This window comes from Hirundo rustica, chromosome 13 (assembly GCF_015227805.2).
Source record: "Hirundo rustica isolate bHirRus1 chromosome 13, bHirRus1.pri.v3, whole genome shotgun sequence".
NCBI lineage: Eukaryota > Metazoa > Chordata > Aves > Passeriformes > Hirundinidae > Hirundo > Hirundo rustica.
The window spans coordinates 10538602-10551335 of record NC_053462.1 but is presented as its reverse complement, the minus strand read 5'-3'; the positions used below and the strand labels follow the sequence as shown (position 1 = coordinate 10551335).

The following is a 12734-nucleotide window of genomic DNA, read 5'->3' as shown; positions in this document are numbered from 1 at the left end:
GTAGCAATACTTATAAGCAATAAAGAAGTTATTAATCTTGCTTGAACTGCAGGAATCTTCCTTTTTCTCTCCCTTTATTTAGGAGCCATAAAAAAGAAATTTTGTATCACAGCAGTTTCAAATTTTCACAAAATGTTCACATCAGGAAACAGCAGAGTTTTGCTTACCATCCCAGGCATCAAACATATCAATAATGAAGTAATCAATGAATGATAATTGGGATTTGGGGATGCTGCAAGTATTTCTGTCAAAAACTGGCATCACAACAGGTAAACCTTGTCTCCTTTCTTCATCAGTCTGTAAAAAATATTAGTGATTATTCATCTAAGACACATTCTGTTAATGGGCTTCTTTTAGCAGCATATTGTCACTGACTAGAGCATGAATCTAAATCAAAGGAGGAACCTGAACAAATCTGAAGCAGCAGCGACAATCTTAAGCACCTAGTTGTTCATTTTCAGCAAAACAGCAGACAAATAGTGCCTTCCACATTTACCCACATTTACCTCCTGTATCTCCACACAAGCTGACCCTAAGTTACTTCACATATTACCAAGTTCTGACTGCTTTGGACCTAAGAGGTGCTCAACCATTTTCAGTCCCTGATGGAAGCAGTGATCTGTCCCACCCAGACATGGCAATGTACCTTTTTTATTCCCTCGCCCCTTGCTTGGGGTGCCAAGTTCCAACTTCAGTGTTTGGTCTATCATCTGTAATAATGACTGCCTTCTCCTTTTCCACATCTTCCTAAAACCTTGCCTCAGCACAGTGTGCTAAGGGCTTACAGTGTTTCTTGGAGTGAGTGCTGCTCCCATCCAAACACTAGAACCTGATGATCCCGAGGCAAAGCCTCTGTGGGTACAGAAGGCATCCTTGCTCTGTCTCATGGGATGGGAGTGCATTTTGCAGACAAGGCTCAAAAAGCCCTGTTCCAAACAAACAACTTGAAAGCTTAAATTTTGCAGAAACTGCACAGTAGTAGTTGTCAACTTCCATCTCTCTGAAGACATCTAGATGTGTACTGGCATGACTAATACCCATCATTTAAAATAAAAAGGTTATTATTTTTCACATTACCTAATGCAGCCTGAGATATTCCGTGACACTGGCACCCTTCTCCTCCCTTTTAACGAGATGCTCACCTGCAGCTTCAGCAGCCTGTTTTAGCTGCCTTACCTGTGCAAAGTACTCCTCAGAGATGCGTCCGGCCCATTCTATACACTGTTCTCTGGGTCTGCATGGATTGGAAATGTCAGCGCACTTTATCAACATGCGTTTGATAAGAATACGGTTTTCAGGAGACCTGAGAACAGTTTTGATTGACTCTCCATCACCATTATTCTGTAACATTTAAGAATTAAAAACAGTCCATTAGCAAGGTCTCCATGCACTAACTCAAAAGCTTTTGTGCTTTGGGAATGCTTTCAGCACATCCTACAGGGGATCAGTCCTGCTACTGGCTACTAGATTTGATGTCTAACTGAATTTATAGGTGGATTATGAAAGTTAGCCACAGCTCTGAGCTAGCACTGAACTCCAGTTTCTGGATTCAGTCACTGTCTTTGTGATAGATCTCTTGGGCATCTTTGGGCAAATCATCTAATCCCTCTATTCCTTATCTGCCTTCCCAAAAGTGTGGAAGGATCAATTCATCACTACACACATAGTGATGAGGACCACGTAGGCAGAAAAATGTAACTCTTTGCTGCAACCCAGGGATTAATGGACTTGGACATTGAGAGTGGAACAGTTTGTTTGAGATGAGGGACTGACCCGAGATGCAGAGTCACCCTTGGCACACAAACCCCATCAATCATTCTGACAGCACCGCTACTATTCAGAGAGTCAGATCCCACATTGCCTCCCAGGTATGCTCCTCATTCCCTTCCCTTGTTGCTGGACTCTTTAAGGACGGATAGGTACAGGAGTTTACAACGCTGTCTACTCAAAATAGAAACTCTTTGAAGCAAGGAACATACAAGATTTCTCTGACACCTAACAAGGTCTTGCTCTACAGTCAGAGCAGGGAAAAAGTAACAACAAAAGTAATGAACAATAATGACAATAATAATGTGCTACCAGTTCCTGCAATGTTTTGTACAAAGAGGGAAATACAAAGCAGCAGAAACATTCTGACCTTTTATTAGGTCAGAATAACCATGACATTTTTCAGAAGAAAATTCTTGTTGGGAACTAAGTTCTTCCTAAAGGAAGAAACTGACAGTAATGAAAAAAATTATTTGATAGTGTAGAAATGGCTCAGAAATACCAGCTCCACAGTTCTCACCAAAATGAGATGCCCAGACCAATTATTTTCTCTCATTTTTATGTATGTGGAAAGGAAAACAGAAGAAACAAAGTGAAATGTATACCTCCAATGTGTGTAAAAATTATATATGAGAAAGCCAACATAAAGTGATGGAAGCTCCAGAAACACAAGTGTGGAAATTAGGAATGGAAAATTAAAGATTGTTCAGTTACAGATAGTAGGGAATATCCTAGTAGGTAAACCACTAGGAATCAAGAAGGGATCTGTTCAGACCAAAGGCACAGTTCTTCTTGCTGGATGCAGATGTCTTGGGAATAAAATGTGTTAAGTGTGCTTAGTCCCAGCATCCTGCTCAGAGTGCAGAGGTGTCTCTGCATGTCAGATGTTGGCTTCCTGTCATAGCTTAGGTGACATCATGAGGGGAAATGGGAGGATAAAGGATGCTGGAGCTGGAAAGGATTTTTTTCAGTTTATGAAACAAAAGCAGAAAGGAAACAAAGAGAGCAGCTTCTCAGCATGGCTCTTTGAACAAATTTGTATAAAAATAATAAATTAAAAAACCAAGTGGAACTGTCCCATTTGGAGCAGGCGGCTGGTTGGCAGCTCAGCCTGCAAACACTACACTGAGTCACCACCATGACTGGAAAGCAGGCCAGAAAACACACACTGCTGCTGCAGCCAGAGGGACAACAGACTTGAAAGCGGGGCTGACAGCGTTGTTCTGCTCAGCAGTAAATAATTTGCTTTACCCACTTGCACATTACAGGCCTTTTAATAGGAACTTGCCAAACTGAAACTCCCAGCTGAAAGAAGGGAAATATTTTGCTTCTTGTTTTCAATAGAAATTATATATTCTTTGTCTTTCTTCCCATTCTTGGGCACAATTTGCTGTGAATCACAAATGCCTTGTGGGGCAGACAATTTTCCTGCAGTCTCTGGGGCTTAAGGGTAGAACTAAATTTTTGTTTCATTTTTCTATGTCCCTGTTTGTGTTTTTACTCTCTGATTGTACAGAACCAAGCCCTGTTCTTCATCAGCACCAGCTGTTCATGTTCAGCTCTCTGTAATAGGCAAGAAGAGGGATTTGGCTCTTTGGATGGATGCTGCTGCATCCCAACCCTTGGGGCTGGGAGGAAGGGCTCTGCACACCAGGCCAGGCCAGTGCAGAGCCCTTCAGCAGGACCAGGAGCACTACAGAGTTATACACTGCACAGGGCCACTGAAGTGACTACACCCAGCAGCAGCAGCTCCCTTGTTCTCCTCCTGCACCGATGCTGCTGTGCTCATCCAGAGAGGCTGTCCAGCTGGAAACTTAACATCTTTTCTTCTAATTTATTAGTACAGCCAGTGTCCTATGGGGACTTTTTATTCCCATTCACAGTGTTCCCATTAGCATCGCCAGGTGCCAAGAACAAAGCTAATTCTAGCCCATACTCCTGTGGACAAAGGTACAATTCTCCAATTAAGCTCCAGTCTGCTTCTCGTGGGTGAAGGAACAAGACCTGTTTCCCTCCCACTCTCAGAAAATAAAAAGCCTGCCTTACCCCATTACACACAATAGTCATAAATGTGGCTTTCTAAAAAATATGGTTAGAAAATACAGAAAACCATTACGGCTCCTACATGACGTTGCCACCAATGCAAACTTTTTCATAACCATTTCTTCGAGTCTTCTCTTTGCAAAAATCATTCCAACAAAATTATACACTGCTCTTACTGGCAACGAAACTGCTGGTTGAAGCTGTTATTGGAACTGGTGTGGTTTTTCAGAAGGAGTTCTAAACAGGCAATTTCTTTGTGTCCATGGGGTTCCAGATGGTTATTGATTATGTCTATATGATACATAATGTCACCATCATCTATTTTAAAGATTAAAAATGAAAGCAGACAGAAACCCCATGAATGCTGCCAGACAGCACTGGAGGCTGAGGGCCCTTATTCCCAGAGAAGGCAGCACATGCCAGCCCACAGACCTGCTGCCCTTATGCTGCACCCCCAGCACGTCCCCTTGGGAGGCATGTAATTCAGCCTCTGCTTTGAAGCAAGCCTTGTTCCCTTTGCAGAAACAGCCAACAACAATGCCCAGTCTTGCCACTCTGTCCATGGGAGCGACTGGGTTAATCAAAATGGCATTTTTACATGAAAACATACAGCCCAGGGCCCTGGTTCCAAGTACAACATCATAGCACTGTGATCTTAATAGGATCCAAGTGAGTCCCACTCACCCTCAAAATGAGTGACAACCACGTTAATCAGAAGGGGATTCAAACTCAGAGGTGAAAGATAAATCTCCAGCCTTTCTTTCTCCACATTTCTGATAAACTTTCTCAGAACACCATGTGGGAATTTCCTACTGCCAAGGGTTCCCAGTCCCTGCCTAGGCATTTTAAGGAGGACTTGCAGTGTTGCTTACCCCATTTTCTTCTAGCGCTGCCAAGGGTTTATTAATGCTGTTGACAAACTTGTTGACATGCTCAAAGTGCTTTGTCATTTCTGTTGCTAAGACCATGTCAATAATGACTTGGCGAAGGGTTCGGTACTCATTCCTGTTTAAAGGAGGAAAACAATTAAGAATGCTGGCTGGGTCACAAAGGGCTGGTTGCTAAAACAAGTCTAACAAAAAGGCAACAGACCATTCCTGTTTGAGAAAAGTGCTAGGGGAAGAAAGAACAGTAATAAAGGCTTGGGCAGCTGCATGTGTTAAATGGAGTACCTTTGGTGTGTAGAGACCTGTGTGCTCCAGGCATGACTGCCTCTAGGAGAAACAGTACCAGAGCTGGGCAGAAGCAGAGGCACCAGCAGCCCAGGAGGCTGCCAGGACATGCCCCACCTGCATGTCCCCAAGGCTTTTAGCACAGACACTCAGCAGTGGCTCACTCTCCAGTCAAGTTTTCAGCAATATTTTTCTGCTGCATCTTGTGAGAACCAAGGCAATGGTCACATCCTTGCCCTAAATGCTTCTCCGAAGTTGCAAGAGCAAGAGGTTCTTCATTACCCTTCACACTGCAACAAGGTATTTTATTTTTGACTGACGTCCTGTGGCTCTTTCTCTCCTTGTTCTCAACCCACTCAGCCATAGCTTGTTCTCTACATTCGAAGACACAAAATAACTCTTGTATCCTTGCTCACAGTAAGATTTACACCAAGTTCCTTAGTTAGGGTCTGCCTTTTTGTGGACAGGAGAAACTGAGAGTGGGAAATTACTCAGAAGTCTTTGCAGGAGAGACAGAAGCTTTCTGCTCTTTTAGAAGCAAATTTCACAAGGGCCATGGAGAGTTATCCACCAGGCAGTGCCCTCCTCTAGGACGCCTGTTTGCCTTAGGTTACACAGAAGGAAGTGAACTTGCTAGTGGGCAGATGAGGACCCTGGGGATTAAGCTTACCTCTCCATGTTTTTAAATATATTGCATTTGCCATCCCGGGTGGTGAGCTGGAAAGCCAGGGCAGCATGATGGCTCTCCAGCACGGCCGTGTCGTTGTAGAGAATGGCGAGCTCGCTGCCAGCATTGCACAGGAAAGAATTTGTTCTTCCTGGGTGATCCACATCATGGACCGTGGCAGCAATGAGCGCAGCAACCTCATCAATCGGATCCAGAGTTTGCTGAAAATAGAAGGGTGCTTAGTTTTCCTGGCAGACTCATTAGAAACCCTATTCTGTCCATAAGATTAAGCCAAGTTGCTGAGGAATAAAAGCCAAAACTCTGGAGATCAGTAAGGGTCAGATGTTCTACACAGAGCAATGGAAAATTCATTATAAGCTTCGTTGAACATTGCGTGACTTTTTTGGCCATTTTGTACCTGTTAAATTTTGCCGTAACCACGCCTTTGTCACAGCACGTCACATTAAACAAATGTAAAGTAATAAATTAGTTTGTATTTTCTAGCAACACTGAAACCACCTTTACTTGGAGTTAAGGTACTTGGCTTGGAAAAAAGACCAATACTGCTAAAAATTATTCTATTACCACCAGATCCCTTAATTTACTTTGGCAATTTAATGTGTCCTAATGATGTTCCACTTATGTGGTGGCTAGGTTTCGAATTTGAAAGGAATGTTATCCATACATCCAGTTCTTTAATAACAGTGTCCTGGGGTGACAGCTAATGCATATTCTATGGAGATTATTTGATGTTTTGCATCTATGGATAAATTACCTCATGTGTTCTGTACTTTCTCTATCACATTCTGATTCTGGTAGCGTGCTGCACTCCATGCTTTATGTCTACTTGATATGAGCATTGCTTTATGTCTATTTTTATCTACCCTGTCATGAAATGCAAAATTATTTCTCTCTTAAGATTTTACACTTGAGTGTTAATAATTTATTAATAGCATAAAGGAGAAGAAGAACTAAGCATCTCAGAAATACTTCATATACTTTTGGAAACTAGCCTTTGTGCTGTGTTTATACTGGCACTCGTGAAGGATCACAGATACAAGATAATTCTATTAAAAATTTTAATAAAATGAAAGAGACACGAGAGCAGAAATATTCCCATTTGAATCAGGAAGCAGGGTAGATAATTCTCATTCCAAATTTCTTTAATTTGAGGTCCAAATTCTCTATGTGCCCTCTACTACCATTCAGAATAATTACGCTTGGTAGGTGAAAAGACAAACCCTACCCTTCTTTACACTTCCTGTAATTATCCAATGATGACTTTGCAGGAGCAGGGATATTATTCATTGAGGACTGTCAAGAGAGTCTTGTGGAGATCAAGAGAAGGCAAATAATTCTTTCTGCTCTAGTTCATAGTTAGCATTTTCTGAAATACTCTCTGCTCTGTGTTAGCTTCTTCCTTCTTTCTTTCAGCTCTTGCTCATGGGATTCTACTTTTGTGGTATGATGTTAGGAGAGAGGGATTTGAGGACAAGCTCTCCTCAGAGGGACACAGTGACCAGCATTCAGTCTGGCTGAGAAAGAGCTGTGCAGATGGGAAATGGCCAGAAACATGAGAATATCTGACCTGGAGGACCACAGCAGTCTACCTGACACTTATTGCACAGGGTTTTACAGCACTTTTAAACCCAACATCAAGTCAAGGATTCTAACTTTGTTATCTTAACTCCAATGGCACAGAAGTGGAAACAATTCTGAGATCATGGCTTCAGTTTGGGAGCCAGAAAATTTTCCTAGGCAAGTGGAACCGAGTTCAAAATTTAAAAAAAAAAAAAAAAAAAAACAAACCAAAACAAAACAAAAAAATCTTGGCATGAATTTTAGTGGCAGATTTTGGCTTTTTGTGTTTAGATTAAGTTGAACTCTGGGCAACACAAAAGCAGCTGGGCTATAACTTTGAAAAGATAAAGAGAGAATTCTGAACTTTGATTCTCTCCTTCTGCTTCTGCAAAATTTTTTTTTCTCTTCCTATGTCTACAGAGGAATGGAAATAACAATCTGGAAAAAGAGGAGGCAGTCATGCTTCTGTGGCATTGAAATGGACCCAGATCTTGTCTGTTTTTCATAGCTATTCTTGGGAAGACCAGCTAAACCTCCGGCAAATCAGGGGCTGAAAAAAATCCAGTGACGTTCTATCCCCACTTGGCATGTAGTATTTGTAAATCACCCTCTGGAAAGCACACTAATGAGCTGCAGCTCCAAGTTAACAGAATTATTGCAGTTTAATGAGCTGTCAGAAGCTTGTTTACCGTCACAAATTTCTCAGCCAGCTGCCCATCACTGGTACTATCCTTAGGCAGGCCAGTTCAGAATTTCTACCCATGACTGTGACTCAGAAATGTGTCCCACCACTCTGCTGCACACACACCAAGCACTGCTTTATTCCCCTTCTCCAGTCTGGGCATGTGATTTATTCTGGTTGTTGGTGGCTCTAATAGCCCAGTGGGTGTTATGCTACTGACAAGTAACTTCTTTTCAAAACTCCCCTCCAATGCAGTCTCTATAAGCCTCAGGGCATCTTCTCCAGTGGGTGATATAGCCTACTTTATGGCCTATATTGTCCTGAGGGCCTTTTGCAAAATGATCATCACAAAGCCATCAAAGGAGATGGTAATTTATCACATTAAATCTGTATTTGGCATGTACCATCACAAAAGTAATTATGTTGTTGGCTCACCTATCTGAGAAGGTTTAACTACGTGAAGAAGTTTTACTTGAAAAGAAGGTTTTCTTATTCTCCCATCGAGAACTGTTCAATTCTGTAATATTAGTATCCATCCTTCTACATATACTATAAGAGGGATCCTAGAATTCATGTAAAGCAGCCCAGTTCTTTGACCTCAGAGTTACCAAACTGGTTGGCACTAGGCAGACATTTGGCTTTTGAATCTGTTTCTGAGAGATCCTTCTTTGATTGGATCTGTATTTCCCACCTACACTGTTTCTCATAAATGCGGACTCACCTTTACTCTTTCTTTAGACAAGAAGTAAGCAGTAGCGTGTAGTACATCTGCTGAATGAGTAGAGTTATGGTAGGAGTTGGAGGAATGGTAGTTAGCCTCAATAACTTGTAACCATGACCTCAGAGTGGATTCTGAACAGTTTAGGAATTCACAGATTCCAAAGCGAGCAAATATTTTGAGACCCAGATAAACCAAAGGCCTGTGGAGAAAAATAAACAGTAAGTTTTAAAATGAATGCAGCTGAAAGAATATTATATACCATAAACATTAGGAATCCACACAGCATTTTTAGCTAATGACATGTGAAAAGATGTTTAAGGACTCATTACAGAATTACAGTGTCAGATGCTAGAATTGTAACATACATGAAGTCAAATCCCCCTTAATCCCCCCCCAGTGTCAGACAAAGGTGTCTCCAGGTTTCTCTGTCAGAAAGCTGTAATGCACTAAAATGTAATTAATTATCCTGGCTTTATTACCATATGTCTGCTTGGACTTAAGGCAACACTAGTAATAGATTCATACTTGTGAGTCATTGAAAATCACTTTACTTCTTTTAACAAATGAACTGCCATTATTTAAACACAGTAGGAAGCAATCATAATTAGAGTAGTTTAATAAGGGTGCGGGCAACAAAGTACCTCCTTTGTCCCTCTGTGGTCTCTCCAGTTCAGTAAGAACAGAGAAACCTACCTGGTGATCTCATGCATGTTGGCTGGGATAATTAAGGTACTGCAATGTACCCATTAAATGCTGTATATCAGAAAACTGACTGTATTTTTACATTTTTCTTTTTAATTACCTATATGTATTACTTCATTAGAAATCAAAATGCAGCAAAGAAAGAAAACCTAAAGCAAGTGGATGTAAATACCTTCATTTAAAATAAAATAATTTTAAAGAAGAATAAAACCCTAGGGGGTTTTGCACCTTTTTGGCTCATAAAACCATAGTATAAAAATGAAATGCATATTTTTTTTAACAAAGTGCCAGATACCTTTCTTAGATTTTGGTTATTGAATAACTTTCAAAGCTCTTACAGATCTGGGATTTTGACAAAGGGTTTAAAATTCATTGCAGGATCAGGTCTCCAAATTAGTGTCTCACAAAAGCTTTTACCTAAGACAAAGCATGATACGTGAAACTAGACCCAAAAGAGGAACTTTTGATAAGCATCAGAAAATAAAACCAAGGATTTAAACAGAAAGAACAATTTACAGTCTTAGGGGGAGCCTTTGCTACTAATGAAGTACAGTCTATCAAAGCTGCTGATCTGCTTTTGAGAACTCCTACAATGGAAATTTCTATGCCCTGCTTTTTATCAGTAAATGTTCTTCAGTTAAGCTTATGCATAAAATGTAACCTGCCAAGACTTTAGAATAAAGACCTTCCTCTAATCCCAGAGAAAGGTAATGGGAATTCTGCTGAAGAGCTGTATTGGAACTGTTCAGGAATAAAACATACTCAATCAAATGGGAAGAAAATAAAACCTGATCTGTATCAACTGATCAAATCAAGGCCAGCCTGTTGACTCTGTGTGTAGTTTTCCATAATAGGAATTTGAATCCCCCCAAGAAAATAATTTGATTTTTATAACTTTAATATTACTGAATAAAGGAAGGCTATAAAAATCATGCTGTATTGTCATTATACCATACCAAAGATAGATAATCTTCACTTATATCCACTGGGAATTTGCAGGAAATAGTGCATGATGAAACAGAAGATATTTAAGATGCATACACAACTAGAAATGACAGTGAGAAAATTTCAAACATCTGGCATTGAAAATAAAATTAATTCTGTTTTAAAAGCGCAGGTAGAGAACTTAAGGATCTGATTACAGGATGACATTTAAGTCACTTTTCAGCAACTTCAGTTTATGAGCTCTTGCATTTACTGACCTTTTATGGGTGGCAGCCTCAAGTTCAAAGATATCAAAATCCCACTGTTCCTCATTTTCCATTGCCTGTGTTATCCGTGGGGGTATGTCATTGAGGGAGATGGGAGAGCTCAGACTGCCAGCGACCTGATGAGTTTCTTTTGAGGAATACAGTTATTACTATATGTATTCATTAACAGTATATTAAGTAGTATATTTAACAGTGAGATAAAATTTTACTGAATGACAATGCTTTCTCTTCTGTAGTAACACCCGGCTCAGTAATGCTGCAGAAAAATGCTTATAGATAAAAAAATAACCCAAACAACAAAAAAAATGCTCATAAAAAAGGACATCTAATCACATTTCCCCTGTTTCTCAAATTTCTGAACGTGTTTTAGTGTCTCAGTAGCTGCCAAATTAAAACTTACGTTTTGCTGACAATATGTATTCGTTCCCTGATAATCTTCGTAAACCATCCTGTTAAATAAAAGTTGCAAGTTAAATGGAGGGCATTGCACAATAGGTCTAGGAGATCATGACACCAAGCAGTAGCACAACAAATTCAGAGAAGCCTGACTGCAGCCTGCCAGAGTCATCAGAGCTGCCTCTCCTTTATTTGTTTGTATTGTTTGGATTCACCTGGTTCACACACAGCTCGTAAGAGATGAGGAACTGCAGGCTGGGAGATACAATATGGACCCAGGTGAAAACTCCAGTTTCTCAGGTGCAGATGGAGGTGTGCAATTGCAGCCTCACACGTGTTTTTGTCTGGCCAGCACGCACACCAGCCGTGGGTCTGTGCCTCAAAGCAGACACGGTGTGTGCACACACTTCCCTCCAAGAGGCAAAGGTGGCGGTGGGAGGGAATGGATGGAGACATTCCCCTGCTCCCCTGCCCTGGTATTGGCAGATCCAGTCACCTCAGCAGCAGAAGAATCTCGTGACTGCAGAGGAACAAATTACTCTTGAGGCTTCCTTTCTAGCACACAGAAAGTATGCTTGTTTATTCTTCAGTTCAGGGCCTCCTAGGCTTAATTCTGGCATGATGCCTAGATGTGAACACTGAGATGATGGATTAAAACTAACAGAATTATGTATTTAATATTTACTTTTAGTTTCATAATTCTAAATGCTGTGGCCCAAATCCTGCTTGCCCTTTTGAGGTTACAGCTGTTAGCTCAAGTTTACCCCATGATGTAAAAAACCCACAGTTTAAAAAAAAAATTTATGAATGCACCTTACTAAAAATGTTATTCACACCAAGTATAGCAGAAGTAAATGTGGATGCTGTATCTGAACATGGGATATCTTCTCTTGAAAGAACTGCTATATCTAATTTTTATTTTCACATTTGTAAGTAAATGAGTCTGGAGTTTTGTGATTTAAAAGGAAAGGGAGTACAACAGTGGCTGTTCAATAGAACTGCTATGACACAAATATTTAGGTCACCAGATGCTGCCTATCATTTAGAATCAAAGATTAGTTTTTAAGAGTTGAAGTAGCAGGTGTAATTGTATCTGGTAAATCCATCTTTGAACTCCAAATGCCCTTCCTGCTTGAGAGTTCAAATCCAGTAACATATTACTTGTTTCCTTCTCAGACATAACTTCTGAATGCAAATGGAACAATATAATTCTGTTTTCAGCAGACGCTTTGATGGGAAAATGTTTCTCTTCCATAACTTTAAAACTCATACCATGCCATATGTTCTGAAATTAATTTTCTCAGCTTTTCTTATTGCTCCATAAAAGAGCCTTGGGTCTATTTTTAGTAAGGATTTTATATTTTGCAATATTGTTATCTTCATGTTTGTGGACCAAATACAATCAGAATACAAATGCATGTAAGAATCAACAATCCACAAAAAGGAGAAAACAGTCGAGTTTATGGACTCTTATGTATTCAGCAGGAGAAAAGATTCACTTCAAGACTAATTATTAGATGTATAAATATTCTTCCTATATATTTTTAGTTAAGGTAACAATAAATTTTGTCTACTTAGTTAGTAAATACAACCCAACATGAACCATTCAGGTCTTCTCCTGGAATTCTTGGAGTTTCCCCCATGTTTCTCCTGATTAGATATTTGGTAAAGGTAAAAATACACATAAACTATTTGAAGATCCTGACAGATACTGCAAAGGCGTCGTGATAGTTCCAACATGAAATTATAATAGCCCAGAGACATCTCTGATAAGCTCACATTTTGTGAGCCT

General features: G+C 40.2%; 1 protein-coding gene across 5 annotated transcripts in view; it reads right to left on the bottom strand.

The window, feature by feature from the left end:
- Positions 1-12734, bottom strand: part of PDE8A (phosphodiesterase 8A) — a 145132-nt gene that overhangs the window by 12590 nt on the left and 119808 nt on the right. For all 5 annotated transcript variants that reach the window (XM_040077231.2, XM_040077233.2, XM_040077232.2 and 2 more), the window contains exons 15-21: positions 10947-10995; positions 10538-10673; positions 8634-8832; positions 5653-5870; positions 4683-4815; positions 1177-1341; positions 168-297 (exon numbers count right to left, since the gene is read on the bottom strand). In XM_040077231.2, the coding sequence (XP_039933165.1) occupies positions 168-297; positions 1177-1341; positions 4683-4815; positions 5653-5870; positions 8634-8832; positions 10538-10673; positions 10947-10995 (1030 nt within the window). The remainder of the gene's footprint in view (positions 1-167; positions 298-1176; positions 1342-4682; positions 4816-5652; positions 5871-8633; positions 8833-10537; positions 10674-10946; positions 10996-12734) is intronic.